This window comes from Mytilus trossulus, chromosome 6 (genome assembly GCF_036588685.1).
Source record: "Mytilus trossulus isolate FHL-02 chromosome 6, PNRI_Mtr1.1.1.hap1, whole genome shotgun sequence".
Lineage (NCBI taxonomy): Eukaryota > Metazoa > Mollusca > Bivalvia > Mytilida > Mytilidae > Mytilus > Mytilus trossulus.
In genome coordinates, this window is record NC_086378.1 from 61701290 (window position 1) to 61726173 (window position 24884).

At 32.4% G+C, this 24884-nt stretch overlaps 2 protein-coding genes and 1 long non-coding RNA gene across 5 annotated transcripts in view; 2 read left to right on the top strand and 1 right to left on the bottom strand.

Annotated features, from left to right (window-relative positions):
- Nucleotides 1–1081: 1081 nt before the first annotated feature.
- On the bottom strand, nucleotides 1082–10552 carry LOC134721649 (uncharacterized). Of its 3 annotated transcripts, none has more exons than XM_063584788.1 (3): nucleotides 10457–10552; nucleotides 5649–5839; nucleotides 1082–4804 (listed from the first exon to the last, which is right to left on the bottom strand). In XM_063584788.1, exons 2-3 carry the CDS (start codon nucleotides 5766–5768, stop codon nucleotides 1169–1171), a joined length of 3756 nt encoding a protein of 1251 aa, XP_063440858.1. In that variant the 5' UTR covers nucleotides 5769–5839; nucleotides 10457–10552; the 3' UTR covers nucleotides 1082–1168. The 3 variants fall into 3 exon arrangements, with proteins under 3 accessions (XP_063440858.1, XP_063440857.1, XP_063440856.1); XM_063584787.1 differs by lacking the exon at nucleotides 10457–10552 and adding an exon at nucleotides 8215–8334; XM_063584786.1 differs by lacking the exon at nucleotides 10457–10552 and adding an exon at nucleotides 9848–10023 and having other exon boundaries at nucleotides 1083–4804.
- LOC134721650 (uncharacterized) overlaps nucleotides 9346–24884 on the top strand; it is a 40095-nt gene continuing 24556 nt past the window's right edge. The window contains exon 1 of the transcript XR_010107893.1: nucleotides 9346–9629. The gene's annotated coding sequence lies outside the window, so the exon portion shown is untranslated. The remainder of the gene's footprint in view (nucleotides 9630–24884) is intronic.
- Nucleotides 11716–13056, top strand: LOC134723619 (uncharacterized). Its single transcript, XR_010108134.1, has 2 exons — nucleotides 11716–11905; nucleotides 12905–13056. It is a non-coding gene; the product is annotated as an uncharacterized LOC134723619 (long non-coding RNA).

Below are 24884 nucleotides of genomic sequence, written 5' to 3' on the forward strand. Positions count from 1 at the left end.
GATAATTACTCTAATTCGGTAGGTCAAATTCGAGAAAAACAATTGCTTCTTAAGCCTAAACGTGCACCAATTGAATGTGAATATTAGTCCCTGTCTGTAGATCATAACTGTTATTCAATATGTAATATGTATTTATCACAAATAGTGTGATCACTCATTTACTGCTTTTCTTTAAAATATATTCCCGGTTCGTTACATTCACAAAGAAGCCTTAAAATCACAGTTCGGAGCTTGTACATGTAATATGATTATATATTTTTCTTAAAGTTTTTAAATTTTCGCTCGTTTAATTTAAACAATAAAGTGAGAAATATGATCTTTGTCTTAATCAACACCAACTATAGCTGTATTTCAAATCCTTTAAAACAGAATTAAAAAGTTATAAACACCCCTTTGCTTTACTCCTGTTGATAATATGCTTTATATTTTTACAAGTGCTGCGTATGAAAAATTACACAAATTCCGTTCGACTGTTTAAATAAGAAGAAATGCTTATGGTTGCGGATGAGACAAATCATCACAAGAGACCAAATGACACAAAAATAATTATTGGTCAATGTACAGCCGTCAACAATGAGCAAAGTCCATGATGATACAGCATAGTCATCTAAACTGGCCCTAAATGACAAATGTAAAACAATTCAAACGAGAAAAAGCTATTTAAATTGGGATTTACACCAATGGATAGTAATTAATTTGTGTCTTTTTGTCATTTTGTCACTTTTTTGGTACTTAGCATTGACCTGATGATGAGAGTCCTTTCCTGATTTTAACAATGGAATCTTTATGATACATGTATGGGCAGGTTTAGCAGTAACTCATGTTTTAACCTATCATATTATTTTATGTGCATATCCATAGTCAGATACCTATATTGAAGTATTTGCTCATTGTTAAAGGCCCTCCGGTGATTGTTATTCACATTGTTGACAATTGTACTTTAAAAATCTTTAATGATTCTTGTCGCAGTTTCATTGGCAATCTAACCCGGAAATCTTATTACGTATATCTCTATATTTTGTTGTTAATGTCGCTGATAATAAAAAAACTGATTTTAGGATAATCTCATATATTTTTTTTTTAATTTAGATAAATATCATCATCCTCAATCATAATATAACCCATATATGTAATTAAATAACAAGTAATATCTGGCTAATGTAACATATTAACTTTCAACTTTTTTTTTCTTTTTTCTTTCTTTCTTTTCTTTTTTTCGCGAAAAATAGTCAATAATCTTATCCAGTTTACATGTTGTTTCTTCTAATTTTCTGTGTGTTTCTTTTACATTTTTTTCAAGTCCGATAACACGTTTATCTATGCTTTTAACTTGTTGGTCGAGTTCAATTTTTATATATTCAGCCATAGAGGTTTCGTGTTTTTTCTCGATTGTTTCCATCTCACCATCTATGACTCGGACGTACCACCGCTCACTAATATTGCCAGAGGTTTCCTCGCCGACAGTCTTTTTTTCGAGCCAATTAAAAGGATTGGTAAGCCAAGGGACCGTCTTTTCGAGTTTAATTCCTATATCAACGGCATCTATTCGCCAGATCACTCTCTCCTGGGCTAAAATACTTGAGTATGAATCATTCATCATGGCTATAAGAAGGTTCAAAAGAATGATAGTTGATAATACGATGTAAAACATATAGAGGACCTTGCTGTATAAGGCAGATCTGCCTACAGATTCCATTCCAGTTTTGTAATCATCATCAAACAGTTCGGCCATTCCGATCATTAAATTGAATACCATGAATAATGTATCTCCGGGTGTCGGATAGATATCTACAATTGTCTGTGATATTTGGAAGACTGCATGAAATGCAAATGAAAACGCAAACAAAACTATTGCGTAGAATACCACGAACCGAAAGATGTCCCTTACGATCATATTTTTTAGCATGCGCCAGAAATAATGAATGCCTTTGATGCCACCTGTGAATGCAACGGTTGACAACCATCCAAAACATAGGACGACAGCAAGCACATAATCGTTGTTTGTATTTCTATAGCCAATGAGAAAGACCCATATGATTGTCAGAATAGAAAAAATAAGAAATGAAATAATCACTTTCCATGACAACGACTTCAGTCTATCTCCACGTTTAATCGTTCTGATAACAGATATTACAATGTACAATATAAAAATCAATGGCTCCAGAGGTACCCAAAGATAAACAAGAATTAGATCCTTATGTGGTACATCTGTATCATTATCTTTATTATTTCTGAGCATTCCAAGAGCGGTAATGCTGGCGTAACTGAAGACACTCATGTATGCGATGTGCAACCCCATCATTGTAAGATATGTAACCATACAAATTGTTTTGAACATTTCCTCCATTTTCTTTAGTGGTGGGATATTTAATACTCTGGCACCATTTTGTTTATTAGGATGAGTAACGAGATTCTGTAAAAAAGACGAGGACTTTTGATTCCCAAGAGAGAACTTCCTAACCGAGCCTGGCAAAGTTGCAGGGGATTGTGTTACTTGTGACTGTTTACTTAATAAAGGTTTTTTCAATGAAAGACTTGTCTTTGGTGTGAAATATGTGACATCATACAGGGTAGAATTTTCTTCTCGGAACGAAGTGACACCGTCTATCTGCATCAACTCTGAAAGAATTTCATGAGCTGCTTGATAACAAGCCAATCCGAGAACACACAAGCGTTTGTTGTTCTTTACATCATAAAGTAAGTGAAAGATAGCATCACGTTTGTATTCCAAATAATTTTCGTCTGCTTGATTCGGTATTTGACGACCATTACGCATACACCACCACCGGACAACACTGTTAAAAATAGTGTCAAGCATTTCAGTCGGGTTGCAATGATTATTGACTCGGGGCCCCGTAGACTCAAGAACTAAACGGTGAAGAACAGTATTTCCATTAATATCTTGTGCAGCTAAATCACCTCCAAGGAAAATGATTCGACTTACGCTTTGCTGAAATCCCTCTGAAGCTACAAAATGTAAAACCGTTTCTTTTCGACTATTTGGCGTATTGATATCCGCATCACGTTGCATCGATTCAAAAATATCCAACATGGTTTCAAGAACTTCAGGGTGACCTTTTCTTACGGCATCGTGCAATGGTGTGTGACCTTTGTGATCAACATCCTTGAAACGTACAAATCTGAATTCCCAAAGAACGTCTGGCTGAGCATTTTCGGCTGCAAGATGTAGTGCATTATCTCGGTTTTTGTCAATAGAGTTAAGACATTCCCATGCATGCGATTTTATGGTGTATTCAACTAATAATTTAGCAATTTCCGGTGTTGTATTAGGACTTGTTGCAGCCACGTGTAAAGCAATTTGACCATCTTTATTTTCTATATCTGCCTTAGCTTTTACATCTATTAGCGTTTGTATGGACTGGACATGTCCTTTCAAGCAAGCTATATGTAGTGCAGTATTTCCTTTTTTGTTGACCATGTTTATGTCAACATATGAATGAAACCCCGCTATGACATGATGTTGATCGAAACAAGCAGCATAATGCACGAGGGAATTACTGTCGTCGTCCACCTCTTTAATGTTGAAGCCAGATTTATATAAGACCTTGATTTTGTGATCTCTACCCAATTTTGCGGCTGTTAAGTGAGGAATTTTGAAGTTTCTTGCATGTTTACACACTATCTGTAAGACTTCATCATTTTCACTTTGTAATGCAAAATACCAAGAATCGCATCCCATATGTTTTTTTACTGTCGCATCAGCACCTGCTTTCATAAGCAGATCGATACATCTAAGATGATCGTTTGCCGCAGCATTGATAAGTGGAGTGTTTCCATTGTCATCTTGGCGGTCCACGTCTGCTTTATGATGTAATAAAACGGCTATAACTGATGCATTGCCTTCTTTGGCGGCAACATGGAGTGGTGTTTCTCCGCTACGTATCATGTGATTTGGATTTGCACCATTCTCTAGTAAAACTTCGGCAATCCTAACATTTCCTAAAGCAGCAGCCAGTACTATTGGCACAACCAAACCTTGTAATCTCTCTTTGTTTGGATCCGCTTTGCCTTTGGTTAAAAGAAAACGTACAACATCAATATGTTCGTATCGTACTGCCCAGTGTAGAGCAGTAGAATTTTTATCATTCTCTAGCATACAGTCAGCTTTTAGATCCAATAAATAGCTTACGGTTTCTAAGTGACCCCATCGCGATGCCCACAAAAGAGCTGTATCTCGTTTTGAATTTCTAAAGTTGATATCAATTCCTGTCTCAACGTACAATCTAACGAGACCGGTAAGACCTAGGAATGCGGCCAAATGAAAAGAGGAAAGACTTCTTGGACGTTGACCTACGACCTCAACGGTTGTTTCAGCTTTAATTGCATCAATTTTAGCGTTTTTAGTTCGAAGCTTTTCAAGCAAAAGTTTAGCGAGCCCAAATTCATTGATCTCAGTTATCAAATGCAAGGCGGTTTTGTAATCCTTTTCACCTTTGTAACGCTGTTTAAGTAGATCTACGGTACAGTTTTCAATAATATGTTTTGCCATGGCACTTTGTTTATTTTCCAAAGCGACATGAAGGATATTTTTGTCAGTGACAGGTTCCAGAAGGTAGACGTCTGCTACAGACACGGCAGCAGGAAGTGACGTCAAGGACTGTGTAACGTCACCAACATTTCCGGTAGATACAGAATGAAATAATTTATTCCTGAAATCTTCATATTGTGTGTCTAAAATAGATGATTTTCGAGTTAAAATCGGAGTTTGAGGTGCATTTTTTGTTGTAGTTTCAGAGTCTTCAATAATCGTAATATCAAAGCTTTGTCTATTTCTTGCCAGAAGCTGGAAATAAATAAAAACGAAACTGATGATAAAAACCAGACTCCATGTTAAAGATACAGCATTTTCAACTTGCAACAATACTAAGGTGTAGATTTTTATTTACAGCGTATGACCGTGAGGGCATTCCGGTGTATTGCTATCGCCTAGATTTCCATTACGTATGATTCGTTTTGGGGTTTTAACCGATCTATAAACATGATGAATACGTAGACATCATCAAGTGCAAACTAACATTCATTATTGATTGTTATAAAAAAATCATTTCTTCAATTCATACTCATCAAATACTTTAAAAAAAAAAAAGATGGATGAATTGATAATGTTGAAATGTTTTGTTTTATGCATATAAGTAAAAGATCATTCATATATATGCACACGCATGCGGAAGGATATCTCAAGAAGGTTTGCAATCTCAAGGAACGATAACTCTGCATGGATGATTAACATTTTGTTGCCGGAAAATACGAATGCCTACTCAAATCTATAGGTGGAATTCAGTCATTTTGTCGTGCCCCTGTGACATATTCCTCAAGTAATCATTGTTTTCCAAATTTGTTCCCAGATGAGGTTAATAGAGAAAAACTGTTCCACGCACCAACAAAATATAGTTTCATTTTCCATATATTTGTTTTACTTACAACTGGCAATACAGTTAATGACATGTTAGGCAAATGATTTAAAATGCATAATAATTGATCAGTGTAAGAGCAGCAAACTTTCCATGTGTCGTCAGTCTCTCTCATTGCTCTGTTATTGTATTGTAGTGTATCAAGATTTTTTTTATCATCAAATCATGTTTATGCCATTTATATTGTTATTCAGAATAAAAGGGCTATTGTTTTACCTTTCGCTTTTCATTGAGAGCTTTATAGTCTCCATCTTCCGACGCTGAACCAGCTGATATATTTGATGTTACTTGGCGCCTCGGTTTGAATGCAACAGAGGTGTCCTCTAATTCGTCCATGATGGTAATGTATGTTCCTAAACAGTATAGGATATTGATGTCATGTTCCCGAATACTGCATAGTCAGGCTCCTGAAAAAAATCAAGATAATAAGATACATGTATGTCAGCAATATATTTTGTCAATATGTTTATGCAAATAAAAGTAATTCAAGATCGTTTCATAAAGGTTTTGTGGTCTTTGATAATCAACAACACAACAGTAAAAACTTCTAGTTCAAAACTCGACCCGTTCCCCCAATACTCCGAAGGGTGGACAGTAAGGGCTTTGGGTTGTGAATTGCACTCAGTTACTGGGTTTGACCTATTTTAGCGTATCATTTCGATCCCTATCCATAAAATCCTCATTTTCAGTGGAAGCTAAAATTCCCAGTCTCTTACAAGATCGACCGACTTTGAAGAACATACTTAACTACGACTTGCTTAATTTATTCTTGTTCTGAAAATGTATGAAATATTTGCTACTGATACTGAAAATCAATGCAAGAAATTATTATTTATGGTTATATCATGTTCGCACCCCCGATTTATTATAATTATCTTATAGTATATGAGGCAACAGTGCTGAACCCTATCCCCTTTTTATGCATCAATACAAGCATACGTACAATCGAATTTGGTCATTTATTAGTATAAAGCTACACTAGCATAGAGTATCATTGTAACGTTATGCTTTAGAAACACACAGGTTTATAAATGATAAGTTTTATTAGAACTTCATGAAAATAATGCATTAAGGAAAATGTCTATCTTATTATGCACATCGGTGCGCGTCCAAGATAGATCGGTAATCGTTTAATTTTGTCCATGAACGGTAATGTTTGTACTAGAGGTTCTGTAATACAGGCACGTGGTGAGGTACTAATGTTCTTAAGCATAAGTTAATTGAAAGTTATCAATATTCTGGATACTACAGTATACATCATCATTATTTCCCTGACTTCTTAATTAATATTAATCAAGGACAGTTGCTTACTGAATCATCAAGACAAAGTTAATGTTAATCTGGTATTTTGGTTTTGTCTGATACCGGAGAGTCAATATATCATGAAGTGCAACAGAGGTATATATGCAACTATGTTACACAATGACATGCGACTTACGGTACGTCTAAACACTGTTAAGGACTCCTTAGCGCACTAAGGACTATACAATGCCACTAAGGATTAGAAGCAGTGCTGTTATGTGTATTAATTTTACATATTATGTTAGAGATTGATATTTAATGCATAAATTTCAAATTTCAAAGAAAAATAATTAATAAAATCAACATCCCGGAATCGTCAAATGTCGAAAGAAAAATCAACACACAACAATGAGCATAAATGGTGTATTTGTACATGACATTTTATGTCAAACAACGCACTAAAACATATCTTCATGAAAATAAAAGTGGATTAAAAAATCAAATCAGCAGCATTTAAGGAGTAAAACATGTCGTTACATTGAAGACCCGTTGGTGGCCTTCGGCTATTGTCTAGTCTATGGTCAGGTTGTTGTCGCTTTGACACATTCCCCATTTCCTTTCTCAGTTTTACTTAATGAAAGGTTGATAACTTAGTACACACCTATATGGCTTCTCACGAGTAAAGGTAAAATTGGTAGTGAATTATGTTGTATGGTTAGTGTGCAGTGGCAAATATCTCGTGTCCACAAATTAAGTTTCCTAACAGATAGACTGCAACATTGGTAGACCGGAATGAAAGGCGAGAAATTTGGTCTGTCATTCAGTGAACGTGGATTATTATTGAATTACGCAGATATTTTGCCTTTCGGCCGACTTAATAGAGACCCCTCACACATTTGGTGCAATTGTTCTTTCACTACAAGAGAAAGAAGCTATATCTCCCTGGTCATGACATTTCCATTCCAACTAGGCGTTGTTGTTTAAGTATATACAACCCTAACTGCCAAAGTAATTCCCGTTCCACAAAACAAAAAAAATAAATGAATTTTTAGAAAATCATATACCTTCTCATGTAAGTAGTTTTAAAAGAGTTATTAGTTGCTAATGCAAATAAAAAATCCTAGACATGATAATCAGTTAATTCACATGCCAGCGATTTCTTAAGAGTTTTCTTTTGTCATTGGTATTTAATTTTGTCGACCAAACATATATATTTTTATATTCTTTACACAAATTCATTCATAGTGTTTTTTCTATTTCTTTATATGTGTTAAAGAAAATTGGATATAAACCTTTCAACAATTTCAATACTATGTCTTTCGAAAGAAAATAATAACATTACACCTTTTAAAAAAATTTGAACAATATAAAAACCTAGAATGTACATGTTCTGATCTTATACACCGGTGTTAATCATAAAGTCAAAATTATATTATATAATTGATATTTAAAAACTCCGATAATCTATAAAATAGCTTTTGAAAAGTCATTAGTATTTATATTGGTAGGAAAAACGAATAATTTGAAAATCTAAGCATACCTTGTAAAGGATGTGTATCTGTCCAGTTTTTCAACACTAATAAATGAAAAATGTAGAATGTATTCGCATTAACACCGCTGGTCATATATATATATGTCAGTTACGTTTGGCTGAATAGTAAGTATGAGGGAGATTGCCAATAAAAATACTTTTATCATTTAACAAGATGTTTCTTTTATCAAAAACAGGATGGAATGTAATTCATCTAAGTTATACAGAGATTATTACAATAAGATCATATTTAATACTTTTGGTTAAATAATTTTTGTAATATAAAAGAAAACGATGATCATAATCAGAAACCATACAATGGAAAGAAGGGACATTCCCTGCCTCCGAGTCAGGCCTCCAAAAATATTATTTTCTTTGTCAAACTCATGCATAAAAAATACAAAAATAACATACCCCCCTTTTTCCCCTAGTAAAAATATTTTAAGCGCGTCTTAGTGAAATTTTCTCGTCTATATCAAAGTGAGTGAAAAGATGAATGCATCTGGTGCAGAAAAAATGGCACAGTTAATGTTATTACTAGCACGGGGTCGATGCCTCTGCGGGTGGACTTTTAGTTCCGATGGTATCACCAGCTCAGTACCCAGTACTTCGGTCCTGGCATGAAAATACGTTTTTTTTTATTATTAAATGTCGCTGTTACAAAATGTTAGAAATTATTTTACATTAAGTAATGCATCTCCCTCATGCAAAGCTCTGATTTCTTATCCGGCTTTGGCTAAACTTTTTGTACATTTTTTTAGATGATATCATTTTGGCTTTCAAATAAGCTTTTGATTTTCAAATACTTTGGCCTCGAGCATCCCTGAAAGAATTATTGGCATCGTTATAATGTTATTATATTGTTTTGAAACTACAGTTTGTTTTGAAACTACAGTTTGTTTTGAAACTACAGTTTGCTGTGTATTCAAGAAAACTTAGAGAATATGCAGGCGATAAATATTTAGACCGAATTCTTTTGTCCCTATAATGCATATATATACTAATTTACATTTGCTTTTTATTGATTTTGCTATTTTCTAGCAAATGTAAATTAGGAAATATATGCATTATAGGGACAGAACAATTCGGTATAATAAATAGTAATCTCTTATTGTGTGTAACGCGCAGATCGTGGTAAAAAGTCAAGTTTTCACACTTGCCTAGCTTTTTTATTAATTAAAAATAGACACAACCAGATCAGAGTAAATAGACTTGCAATACCGAGATGAGATGACAGATCATATATGGGACATGATGACAGATCATATATGGGACAAGATGACAGATCATATATGGGACACTAAGCTATAGACATGTAATACTAGAGTAAATAGATACGGAATATCAAAACAAAGATATATGGATAAACTGGGAATAACAGCATACATTTAAAAACATCAAACACTAAGACTAAGATCTTAAAGGTAAGTTTTTGGTGTGAAACCGACTCCAGATATATTATATATCAAGAAAAATATTAAAACAAACACCAAACGATAAATAGCCTCTCCTTAAGTCCTGTACATGTATTTAAAGTATAACTCGCAAGGTGAACATTAATTAAATTTTGGATATTGATTTTATTTTGAATCATTGTATTTACGCAAACAATGATATAACACATAAATAATCAACACCTTACCTTTTATATACTAGGCAGTAAAGACATTTCATAATAGTAAACCTCCAAAATAATGAAATACAACAGTCATCTTTATTTGTTGGTCACAATGACTGGATACGTTCATGCATGAATAAATAAACAGGGTAGAAGTATATTTAAATATGTATATAGTTATTTATGATGGAGTGGTTGTTAAGGTCAACAAATGTATATAGCACGTGACATCTATTCCATGTAGAACATTAGTATTTCCCCCATGATATTGATTAGTCTATACAAATTAGCAGACTAACTCTAAAGAATTTAAAAGGCATACTTGCAAGCAATTGACATATTATAATTCTGTCAAACTTATTACAGGTAATAAACTATTTATAATTTGAGTAGACACACTGCATGTTTTTTAAATTTTCGCTGATATGATATGTATTAATTATTTATAAGAAAAGAAGAAAAAAAAAAAGAATCACTAACGTATTTTAAGTATGTTTACAACCGGGCTTGATATTTTTACTGCAAACATATTCCATTTTTATATTAATACTTATAATTGACCATTTAGCTGCATATTTTCAGCTATATAAATATAATGTGTTAACCATTTTATAGCTATTAGTACATACTTACCTACTCGCTCCTTCTATTCAGTGTTTATTCTTCTTGGTATGGATGATTAGTGAAAATTGGTCTATATTCAAACAAACATTAGAAACTGTACAGAAAGCTTATTTAAAAAAAATCGTTATATCGTTTTTACGAATTAAATTGGTTATCACAATTTTATGTAATTTGCGATAACGAATTAAAATCGTAATTTCGAATTCAAATTTTATTTTTTGGGAGGTCCTAAATGGGCTTCCGTAAGCTTCAATGTACATGAATGAATGATTTTATTCTCATAAACTCTCTTTAACCATAGTATAATCACAGTAATTTTCATCCATATTTGAAATGTTTCCACGTTTTGTTTACTTGTACACTGTACACCTAAACCACACCGATGGTATCTAACATCCGGAACAATGACGTAACATTACTAGACAGAATAAAGATAGGTTTCTTCTTATTTTCTAATGATATCGAAGAATATATATACACTAGAACACACCCGTGATATCGCGGGTCCGTGACTGAATTAAAGTATATAACTATGCGCAAGACTTATTTTTGTATTTGTATTGTCATCTGATAAAGTCATGCCGCCGATTTTAAGATAATCATCACAGTGAGTTTTCTCTGCTTTCAAATCTTTCTGTTTGAACCCGTCTAACTGGAACTTATCAATTATTTGTAATATTAATTATTTGGAAAATAAAAGGTCCTGGGATGGAGTATTTTTTTAATCAACAGCATTGTCCTATATTAGTTATAAATAAAGTTGAATTCTTTGATTCGCTGTTTTCATGACGTCCTGCCCGCTAACAAATTAAAAACTGTATCTATACGCCTTATTTTTAGTATTCGTAGTGTTATCTTATAAAGTCTTACTGATAAAAATACTACAATAGGTAACAATTTGAAAATTTAGTAGTGTCAACCCTGTGATAATTTATGACCCGTGTATATAGCATATTAATCCTAAATACACCGTTTGGTGGTGCGCCTGTCAGATGCGGAACGTACAGATAAGGTAATAGGTAACAGGTGAATATGCTATTGGTATCGGTATCGGACTCGACCCGGAACTTCTTTATTATTGGCAATATTAATTACGTGGAAAACAAAAGGGCCTGAAGTGGTGTAATTTTTAATCTACACTTTTGTACTATATTAGTTATATATAAAGTTGAATTCTTTGATTCGTCGTTTTTACGTGATGACGTCTGACAAATTGGACCTTGTAATTTTAGTATTATAGATATACAACCGGTGTGGTTCAGACCTGAGACTACTATAACACAGAGATTGGTCACTTCCTGTACTGACCAGTCAAATCGTGATTATTTTTGTGTCATCGATAACATCTGAGTCACGTGACTTGATGGGTTCGACAAGATGGAAAAATCCGCCATCTTTGACTGCTGAAGAAAAATAGTTATTTAGCGAATGTGTATGTTTAAAGAGGTTTATATTTCGGTAAGTGTGAATATAACATTGAAATAATCATTATTGTTTGCTTATAATCACTTTAAATAGAAAAAAAATGCAGTTATATACTTGAATTTACTGACTAAATCGGAAGGTAATCTCCATTTTTTACCAGTGTATGGGACTGGGGCAATGAGAAATTCGATCATCACTTATAGTTCAGATGAACAATCTGTTTCCCTGATATTTAAGTACAAGCCTTGGTTATAATCATTTGTACTCATGTAAAATTTGTAATTTTACGAAATACCGTTTTTTTGTGATCGTGACATTTCCGATTCATAATTAAGAATCACACGTGACAAGTTCGAGTGACAAGGTGAAAAAACAACATGAGGTCTGATAACGAATGAAAGGTTCATTTATATTGTTAGATTAAGAAATTCAGACTTATATTTGGATCTGTTAATAAAATTAAAGCAGGGGGAGGGTTGGGATCCTGCTATAAACATGTTTAACCCAGCCACATTATTTAAAATGCTGAAATGGAGGGGTCACTATGAAAACTTTTAAAATATAGAAAAATAAAGGTTGGCAGGTAGAACTTACATAAATGAAGAGATTAATGAAAAATGAAGAGATGGATGCCCTATTTATAAAATTCCAATGTCCCCAGTCGGCTCCAGAAGCGATGAAGCAGCGCATCTATTTTGGGTAGGCAAATATCCACTTTTTGATATTCGAGAGCTCTGACGTCCTACGGCCCCAGCTTGCATAAATAAGGCCGTTCGTTTTCTCGTTTGAATTGTTTTACATTGTCTTATCGGGGCCTTTTTTAGCTGAATACGAGGCTGGGATACGAGGTATGGGCTTTGCTCATTGTTGAAAGCCGTACTGTGACCTATAGTTGTTAATTTCTGTGTCATTTTGGTTTTTTGCGAACAGTTGTCTCATTGGCAATCATACCACATCTTCTTTTTAAATTATGAGATCTTATAATGATAAAGGTTCTATACATTTTCATTGATAATATATTCTTTATTGTAGGATTATCCCAGAAAGAAATCATGCATTGGATTTGGAAGAACGTTGAAGTCTACTGGACAAAGTGAAAAAAAATAATTATTATTTTAAAATTTCATTGTCATATTGTTATGCTTGTCTCAGTATATGGAGAAATAAATATTTATGAATTTTGATATACATGTTTATTTATATGTCGATGATTTCTACAACTGAATTGCAGAAATTTACATACATGCTTAGTCTGAATGTCAGGTCAATTAAAAAACACACAAGTAACCACACATCTTGATATATTAAAGGGAAAGCGACTTTAAACAATACATGTACTAATACTATTTAAAGAGGAGATGTTGGTATATTACAGTAGAGAAAACGAATAGTCTACATTAACAAAGCAATTTACCAAAAAATCAGATATGACAGACATGAACCACACCCAACCACTGAAATACAGTATGCTGACTTGAGACATAGGTGAAACAACACAATCAGAACTAACTTTAAACATGTTGAAAAATGTTTCATTGCGGGATCATCAGACTGACTGCACATAAAATATTCATCATTGACAGATGAGTTGTGAATTGAATTTTAATTGACAGAAAGAGTGACATCATCATATACTATCATATTTTATAGTCTTGTTTAGATCTGACCCTGCTTCATCTTTATACATTCTGCGATGTTTTTGCTCACACATATAATTTGTATGATATTTTGATCATTTAGTCATGCAACCTGGAAGCTTTCTTCATATAGAACATCTTGTGTCATTAAACCTGGAACTGCACTATACATAAAATGGTATATAACTAGATTTGTTACACCAAGAAATACAATTCACCAAAAATACTTCTTCAGTTGAGGCGTGGTAATATTTGGAAATTGTCAACGAAAACAATGTGATATTACAAATTTAATTGAGTTTTAGATACTTCATACAACCTCAATCACTAGGGTACAAAAAATTATAATGTACGTCATAAGATCTCATAAAGATTTTGTAAAAACGCAATAAACCCCATATTCGATAAATATTTGCCACTGGTGCTCTCATGTAGCTTAGAAATTGAAATTTGACAATCCTTCACCATACTTTTCACTGATCAAATTGAAAACAGGATTTTCATTATTAATTCAAAAATGTTGTTTTTGTTCTAGACAATTCCTGTTAAATAAAAAGCATTTCGTTGGAAATGTCGCCATTAAACATAAGATTTTGAAACAAAAATATACCATTTCATCTATTTATATAGTTCATTATGGTATTGGTTTTGGCCATTGTTCTAGGCAGTTCGATTTCGGAATTCCTGAAGTTTACTTCTGTGTTGTTTGGTCTCTGAGGAGAGACTTATTACTTACCTTTTATCTTGATTAGAATGTTTTTTCTTCTTAACTAGCCATGGAAACCAGAAACGGAAGAATAATATAAAAAAGAAGATGTGGTATAATCGCCAATGAGACAACTGTCATCACAAGAGACCAAAATGACACAGACATATACCACTATAGGTCACTGAACGGCCTTCAACATTAAGTATTGTCACACTCGGGCCACTGATATATAGCTTGTCGTTTCGATTGACAAGCAACTGCGGTTGCTGCTTCTTTTGTAGTTTTTTGCAGTCTTTGCAGCAGAGACTTTATCCTTGTCAGATTCAATATCTGATGCAGTATAATCACTCCGTTAAAGATCAAGAATTGAGATCGATTTCAATCATCCCAAGATAAAAAAAATCATTGTGAATTTGAAAATAAAAATGACGACGATTTTGGGGGAACATTTATTCGTAATTTTAATTTTTATGGCTTATGTGTAAACTGGCCACATACTGATTGATACTTCGACATGATCGAAGATTGAAACAACAGCAGGGGTCCAGTTTAGCTTATGTGAAGTTCTAACTCTTTTCTGATCTATTACCCAAGTAAATTATTCATTTGACTTATATAATGAAATTTTGTGTTTCTAATGTATTTGCCGCAAAATACATTGTTTGCAAAATCTTTATCTAAATTGATTGAATAAGGAATCTTTGATTTATCATTTATTACTGACTATGAAAGGCATCCTTATTAGCTGAATCTTTAATAGAAAGCAATGACTATATGTGATCAGAAATAAACTGCACCACCTAATTATCAAACTGAAAATTAAAAAAAAAGACATAAGAGAAAGGGGTTGAAACCGAAAAAAATATGGGTTCAAAAATAAAATTTACGTAGGATAATCTGAATGAGGTTCTTGGTGGGGTTTCTTTATTTACTATAATAAAATATTTGATTTGATTATTTCTGTGTAATTATTCTCTATTCTTTAAATTGTAACACCAGTTAGTTTCTAGTCTCTATTCTTTATTTGACGGTCCATTTTTCTCCATTCTCTACATGTTTTTTGAATATTGTAAAACCCCATTTATACCCTCCTGAATCCTACCTCCAGTGCAACGATGGTAATTGACAAGGTTTACTGCAATAAATATGTAACATGTGTACTCGTAGTGAGCTGTAAAAATACCTTGTACAAGTATACAAGTTTATTGCAATTAACGGAGCCTCGTGTATCTTGAGGGCACCCAGCTGTGAAACAAATTCACCTCCCATGCTATTGAGACTACCTGTCTTTACAGGTAAAATACTTGTTTATTAGATACAATTAACGGACCTGTAGCAAAACAATGTACCAAACTTTAAGATGGATAAGATTAATCACATTTGCATTTTCGCCGCATAATTAAAATTTATTAACGAACTATAAACTGATTAAAAATATCTAGATATGAATAGTTAAACGAAAATATTAATAATTTATTTTCTTTTTCCCTCTAATTCATTTTTTTTTATAATTTATTTTTAATTATATCCGATACTGAAATAGACAATTAGTAGTTTCGGTGATTAGGTGATGAAATTTGTCGTCTGCTACTGATAAATACGAAACTACGATTGAATACGAAACTACGTTATATTAACGTAGCTGAAAAGGTGGAGACTCACACTACACGATAAATCGGTAGTGACCAATCTCTGTGTTATAGTAGTCTCAGTTCAGACACAGTGATGGGGTTTATTACACGACCTATGATATTTTATTTGTTCTAATGGAATCACTTTAGTTAACTCAAATTCATCATTAGATTTATGTACCCTTCTGTAGCCATTTTTGTACGAATTTTTTAAACATCAATTGTATCAAAACTACAGATATAATGAATAATAGAGACAGGCCATTTTGAACATATACTAGGGGAAACTTGCATGCAAAGAATTATTATTAACTGTTGCATTGCATTTAATAGAAAAAGAGAACTTTGTGGCAAATAAACCAAGATTTTTATAGAAAATCCACAGCCTTTAATAAAAAGATTTTTGTTATAAAATTTGAAACATAGATTACTCACTTGCTTTTCTATGATGTGCTTGTGTTTATTTTTTACAAAAAGTTCTAACCAACCTGTAAATTCCAAAATACCTCGTGCAGAGTAACTAAAGTCGAGCGCACCCTAAAAGATGTACTTGATTTGGTCCATATTTTTTATTTGTTCTAACCAATAGCTACATTAATAAACTTGTTTTAAGGAAATCAATGCTAGCACTGCATGCAATAATCCCGTATCAATCGGTCATCAAATTGTCAAATATGATAAAACAAGGATAAAGGCTATGGATTTTGTATAAAATTTACATATGTTCAGCATTGAAGCAACACAAGGGAACATATTAATCCTTAAGGCGGCGATAAACGATAACCTGTCTAACATCTGAATGCGTCTTATATATAAATAGTAGTTTTCCCTTTTTCTGTTGCATTTGATAAATTTTCATTAGTAGATATTTGGCAAATAACGCACAATTCACAATTACTCTTAAGCCTACTCTTTTTTGGAACTGAGTGAGTAAACATAACAGGACTCGTGTCCATTATTTTCCGAGTTATTTCGGGTTGCACTAATGTGTTTTAAAATAAGTTTATCCAACAGAATCAACAAGATATAAAACACCACATAAAACACAAACACATACAATCCGTATACTCAGTCAAAGAATAGACATTGATATAAATATGTCTTATTATAAATGAAAATAAAGAAAATACACAGTTTTATTTTCTGAAAAAAAACCCAGTAAATCACAAGTCAGGGGAAAATAGGAAACGGGAAAGCAACAAGACTGATTGAGTTGAAATTAGAATAGTAAAACTACTATAGGATGAGTATTATAAAACGGCATGAAAAACTTAATTTGCATGCTTTTTTTTTCTTCGAAATATCAGGTTTTAAAACTTTTTGCATATTGATTATTATAATGTACCACTGGCGATGTGTAAGAAATGTTATATAATATACTTTGTCAGACGGTAACATTTTAAAAAATGACATACACATTTAAAATTCACTTAATTTATATGTTCATATGATAAGAAAGTTTGATATCAAATTAAAGCTGATACATTAGTCCTTCATCTGATAACAAATTTTGTGATGATATATTCATTCGGGAATTAGTTATAAACGTTCCCGTTTTTGAAAATGAAAAAGATAAAGATCTGAAAGTCACATTTATCGCAATTTTACCAAAAAAACTGAACCGTGGGAAAACTCTACTACAGGGCTAAAATGAAAGTTTAATGTTTACTCTATCTTCATGTACATTTTCAGCCGTAAGGGGTTTCGGTCAATTAAACTCCTTAACTAAGAGACTTTTCCTGATTTGTCACTCAACTATAGTACATAGCTACAGAGAAAAATAACAGTTCATATAAAAATATTATAAATGTTATAAATAATTATATTATTGGAAATAACGGATTACATTCGTGATAATGAATTTGTGGAATTACTTATCCGGCGGAGGACATTCTAGTGCTAAAGTAGAACCCATTTTAGCGCCTGAATTTTAACCCATTTTAGCGAAAACTAAAATTGTCAAAGCCCATTTTAGCGAAACATTTTTAACCCATTATAATATACTTAGTATAATAAATAAAAAAACTTTAACAGACTCAAGACAGCACAATATAAAACATATGATGTCCATTAAAATACAGTACATACTGTCTAATATGAGGAAGGCGCTACCTTAAATGCCAGCTTTATAATGTCCTAGATATTGATTGGTTGTTGGTTGTTTACCGTTCAGTGGCAAATATTTCATGCATGTTCAGAACGAATGTCCAAGGCTACAATAACGTTTTGTTTATGTCTAAAATAAAATTATAAGTTCAGATGGAAAATGCTAATTTTCTTGAAAAAAACATTCTGATTCCCAAATTAATGAATAAAAAAGCATCGGACAAAAAAATATTTTGAATCCAGATCTTTGCCAAAAATGATTTTATCTTTCAGATATGCAAAATAAATTTAACTTTTATATATCTAAAAACATAAAAACTTCCCAAACCGCACATGTCAGTCTGTACAGTAACACAGTAGTTTTTTTAGGTGATAATAAGGCTGTATTTGCCAATTTTTTGTGATAAACCATAATACTAGTGTTACATTTTGACTAAATAATTTTAATTGATAGTACTGAAGGGCTTTGTTAAAAAAAAATCTGACTGGAATAAAAAAACATTTGTATTTCAGATCATCTTCAGTTTGGGAGTTCTACATCAATTTCATGTACTAATTCAGAGTCAGTTTTATGTCATTTCTTGCATATATTTTTTGTTACATGTACATGATGTAGCTTTCTTTTCAAGTTTTTAAATGAAAGCAAAATAAAATTGAGAATGGAAATGGGAAATACAAGCATGTCAAAAATTTTCTTTCTAGTAAGAAGATGCACTCAAAATAGGGTGTTTTAAATATTTTATCTGTAATTTGTGTATTTTTCTATGATAATGTCAATGTCAGTATCATGATAAAGAAAATATATTTGGTAAGTATATATTCCCAATTGACATGCGCCAGTGCGCTGTAAAAGGATCTTCTTTCCCTAAAATTCCAAAAATTGCACCTGATTTTTTTTCTCTCACAGAAACATGAATTATTTGGTAAATAAAATACTTATCATTGTTTGAAACTTTCAGTATCTAAATTTAGTTTAGCCTTTTTGAATGTTTCACTGATTGCATGAAAATTTTAACAGAAAATGTACAAAATATAAAAAAGAAGATGTGGTATGATTGCCAATGAGACAACTATCCACAAAAGACCAAAATGACATAAACATTAACAACTATAGGTAACCATACATTTTATAAAATTGCATTATCTGCAGAATTATTGATAACTTTCCTCACAATATATTCACAAGGACATAGAACTAATATATTGTCCATGCTAGTCTGATCTGAGTTTTTATTCATACATACATGTATACTGGCATGGCTGGTGCTGTTTCAAGTTGTCTTCTTTTTCTGTTTCTCGAGAAGTATTTGTTTAACCTGCTCAGTCACTATAAAGTGTTACAATTCTTATTTAGCTTCAACACATAAATAGTGACCAAAAAGGTACTGCTTTCACATGAGAGAAACTAGAAAAAAAATAAATGTAAACATTATCAATATTTTTGTAGGACTTGCTATCATTTGAAATTAAAGAGATTTGTAGTTAGAAACTTCTGCTGAATTAAAATATCTGGGTTCACCTGATACCTGTTTTCAAATTAGTCCATATTGATGTTTAAAGGATTCAAAATTAAAATATGTTTGATTTCAACTGACATAAAAAAAATTGGTGTTATCTATATGCTCAATATACATCTGCAGTGGTATCAGGCTGTGCATGGCAAAGCATTTTATTGCCTTCAGGTTTGTACTTTTTTGGGGGGTTTTGGTCATGAAAATGAATTTGTAAGTCTGTTGTGAAGTTGCTAACATGAGAATACCATAATTTTATCAAAATTGTCTGATTATTTTACCCAATTTTTTTATGTACCAGACAAAAGTTTATTCTGTGCTTATTTTGTAGACTTTCCTTGTTTACAATAGAGTTACACCAATTTAATTTTGAGTCCATGTAGAGTCATTGAAAAATGAGTTTGAAATTACATCCAAACAATCCATGATCCTGTAATGAGGCCAGTACCCAAATGTATGGTTAATTTCAAATCCTTTAAACTGGGATACAAACAGAGATTTTGTTTTATTTCATGCTGTAACTATTATTTTTGGAAGAAAAGGATGTTCATGGTAACACATTTAATTTGCTCATTTTATTGGAACACAATTGAACCTTTCCATAGATTCACCTGATAGTTACCTGTCCATTTAAACTTTTTGCAGTTCTATTGTCCCATTGAACAAATACAACAGGTATTGTTCTCTGTATATTTTATAGTCACCCAGACCTTTAAATTTCTTCTAAGAGAAATCTATCACTCATCAATTAATCTACCAGAGTAAAAGGTGATAATAAGATAGTTTCACATGGTGAAACAAAACTTGTAAGATTTTTGCAGGTATTTTTTGTTGAATAGGTGCAATTTGGTTACTGAGTACAATTTTGGTACTTTGATGTTATATCATAAGTGTGTATTGCTAAATAGGTTGAAATATGAACCTGATAGTGATATAGTGATAAAGTACTTGGTAGAGTGAAAATGTTTTGAACAGGGATAAACTGATGCATAAAATATGCAGGCGACTGCTACAGCTTGAATTTTAAAGGATGTAGCCCACATTCTTCCAAGTAACATGCCCTGTATATACCTATCATGGTTTATTCTCATGGGTTATAATAATAACTCCATCTTCCCATAAAATCCAATTTTGGACAATATTGAAGCATACAATATATACAGTAGTCAAAGCTAGTGTTCTCCCCAGAAATTGCATTTAGCATCATGGTTAACAGGGAAATTAGAAATACCATCTTGCTTCTAAAAATTATAGCATCACATCCATAACATACATGTAATCTATAAGAAAATCACTTTAGATAGCATCAAATTCAAAAATATAGCATCACATTACCCTGATGCTAAAAGGCCCTGGGGAGAACACTGAGTCAGTTTTAAATGTACTACTCAGACACAAGTCTTCTTTTATGATTTAACTTAGAGAAAACAAAACAGTTTCCATTTCCTGGGACTGTATAATGTGTGACATAATCAATGAATGGAAATTTGAAAAGAGGTCTTGAGAGTTTGCCATTTAGGAAGTACAGAATTAGAAGATTGTGAATTATTTGAATGTTTTAACTTTTGTTAAGTTTTAAATAGTCTGTGGTCTACCATATGATCCAGAGGGAGACCCTTTTCTTGAGAAAAAAAATGATGATTATATAGGGAATAACTGAAGCATGACTGGAGCGCCCCGTCAGCCCCCCCCCCTTTTTTTTTTTTTATGAAAAATGCGAGATTCGCCATTGACTACATGAATAACCGTGATTACATTCAACTGTATAATTATCACTGTTCCTTGGTTTGGGGAATAACGATATGTGGCAGATGAACATAAGGAGTCATGGTCAACCAGTGCACCGGAGTTTACCCCGCAAATGCGAAATGTATTGCTTGCAGAGTTTTTTTCTGTGTTTCCATGGCTGGGCGGAACTTTTACGCTATAAAATTTGTTTTCGTTTACTTTGATTTTGTGACTTTTGAATGAAGTACCTGTGATTATTTAGGATCGCTTCTCTCTACGCTGTGATAGTCGAGTTGACATATTTATAGACCCTCATTGATAGGATTTCAACCTCCTGTGGTGAAGCAGACGAAACATGGCGTCAGATGTTGTTGTCATAACTTCGGTAATTTCCGTGGTACAATAAAATTTAAATAAGCTACACAAGTAGCCAAAATTTCTGAATTCTTGTTTTTGCAAACAAATAAAAATTTATGTCGTATTTAACATCGAAATTATTCCGATCTGTCCCGTTTTTTCAAGATCGCGTTAAAACGAGAATTTTGGCAGCCATTAAAAAAAATTAATCGTACGAGATTTAACGAGAGTGACGAAACTTTTCAGATGGGTCGTCTAAGCAAGAGTTATCGTTCTTTGTCCCAAAACGATGCTTCTACCATAAGTGCCAGCATAGCTGGCATAATATGAGGAAGGCGCTACCTTAAATGCCAGCTTTATAATGTCCTAGATATTGATTGGTTGTTGGTGGTTTAACGTTCAGTGGCAAATATTTCATGCATGTTCAGAACGAATGTCCAAGGCTACAATAACGTTTTGTTTATATCTAAAATAAAATTATAAGTTCAGATGGAAAATGCTATTTTTCTTGAAAAAAATATTCTGATTCCCAAATTGATGAATAAAAAAGCATAGGACAAAAAAATATTTTGAATCCAGATCTTTGCCAAAAATGATTTTATCTTTCAGATATGCAAATTAAATTTAACTTTTATATATCTAAAAACAAAAAAACTTCCCAAACCGCACATGTCAGTCTGTACACAGTATTTTTTAGGTGATAATAAGACTGTATTTGCCAATTTGTTATGATAAACCTTAATACTAGTGTTAAATTTTGACTAAATAATTTTAAATGATAGCGCTGAAGGGCTTCGGTAAAAAAAAATCTGACTCGAATAAAAACATTTGTATTTCTGATCATCTTCAGTTTGTGAGTTCTACATCAATATCTGACATGTACTATTTAATTCAGAGTCAGTTTTATGTCATTTCTTGCATATATATTTTTTTTGTTACATGTACATAATGTAGCTTACTTTTCAAGTTCTTATATGATACCAAAAAAAAATTGAGAATGGAAATGGGAAATACAAGCATGTTAAAAAAAAACACATTTGGTTTCAGACAATAACTTGAGTTAAGTAAATGGAATTCCATGAAATTTTACCAGGAGGTTCATACACAAAACTCAAAAGGAAGATAAGAATTGATTTTGGGGTTATAGTACATTATTGGAGGTATTTTTATTTTCATATTTTGGGTTTTTCTTCCAAAAATTACCTTATTTACATCAATTATACTCATCTAGTACAGATTTGGCAGGAGATGCACTCAAAATATGGTGTTTTAAACATTTTATCTGTAGTCTGGGCATTTTTCCTATGATGTACATGTACTTCTTGATAATGTTGATATGAGTATCATGATAAAGAAAATATATTTGGTAACCGTAAGTATATATTCACAATTGACATGCACCAGAGCGAGAAAAGGATCATCTTTCCCTTTAATTCCAAAAATTGAACATGATTTTTTTCTCTCACAGAAACACATGAGTTATTTGGTAAATAAAACATTTGTCAATGTTTGAAACTTTCAGTAATAAAAATTCAGTTTAGCTTGTTTGAATGTTTCACTGATTGTGTGAAAATTTTAACAGCAATGTACAAAACACTTGAATAAATTTCTGCAGAATTATTGATAACTTTCCTCACAATAAATTCACAAGGACATAGAACTAACACATTGTCTATGCTATTCTGATCTGAGTTTTATACATACATATACTGGCATGACTGTGCTGTTTCAAGTTGTCTTCTTTTTCTGTTTCCTAAGAAGTATTTGTTTAACCTGTTCAGTCACTATAAAGTGTTACAATTCTTATTTAGACGCAACACATAAATAGTGACCAAAAAGGGTCTGCTTTCACACGAGAGGAGCTAGAAAAAAAATAAATGTACACATTTTCAATAGTTAGTAGGACTTACTATCATATGGAATTAAGGAGATATGTACATGTAGTTCAAGACTTCTGCTGAATAGAAATATGTGGGTCTACCTGTGCCTGTTTTCAAATTAGTCCATATTGATCTAAAGGATCTAAAATTAAAATATGTTTGATTTCAACTGACATAAAAAAAAAAATGGTGTTATTTATATGCTCAATATACATCTGCAGTCGTATCAGGCTGTGCATCAGCCTGCATGGCAAAGCATTTTATTGCCTTTAGGTTTGCACTTTTTTTTTTGGTCATGAAAACAAATTTGCTAACATGAGAATACCCTAATTTTACCTAAATTGTCAGGTTTTTTTTAACAAACTTTTTTTTATGTACCAGACAAAAGTTTATTCTGTGCTTATTTTGAAGACATCCCTTGTTTACAATAGAGTTATACCAATTCAATTTTGAGTCCATGTACAGTCATTGAAAAATCAGTTTGAAATAACATCCAAACAATCCATGATCCTGTAATGAGACAGGAACCCAAATTCCATACATCTTTACATGTATGGTTAATTTCAAATCCTTTAAACTGGGATATAAAAAGAGATTTTGTTTTATTTCATGCTGTAACTATTATTTTTGGAAGAAAAGGATGTTCATGGTAACACATTTAATTTGCTCATTTTATTGGAACCCAATTGAACCTTTCATAGATTCACCTGGTAGTTACCTGTCCATTTAAACTTTTTGCAGTTCTTTTGTCCCATTGAACAAATACAACAGGTATTGTTCTCTGTATAGTTTATAGTCACTCAGACCTTGAAATTTCTGCTAAGAGAAATCTATCACTTATAAATTAATGTACCAGAGTAAAAAGATGATAATAAGATAATTTCACATGGTGAAACAAAACTTGTAAGTTTTTTGCAGGTATTTTTTGTTGAATAGGTGCAATTTGGTTACTGAGTACAATTTTTGTACTGTGATGTTATATCATAAGGGTGTATTGCTAAATAGGTTGAAATGTGAACCTGATAGTGATATAGTCATAAAGTACTTGGTAGAGTGGAAATGTTTTGATCAGGGATAAACTGATGCATAAAATATGCAGGCGACTGCTGCAGCTTGAATTTTAAAGGATGTAGCCCACATTCTTCCAAGTAACATGCCCTATATACACATCATGGTTTATTCTCATGGGTTATCATAATAACTCCATCTAAGCATCTTCCCATAAAATCCAATTTTGGACAATATTGAAGCATACAATCTATACAGTAGTCAGTTCTAAATGTACTACTCAGACTCAAGTCTCCTTTTATGATTAAACTTAGAGAGAGTAAACAAAACAGTTTCCATTTCCTGGGACTGTATAAGGTTTGACATAATCAATGAAAAGATGTCTTGAGAGTTTGCCATTTAGAAAGTACAGAATAAGAAGATTGTGAATTATTTGAATGTTTTA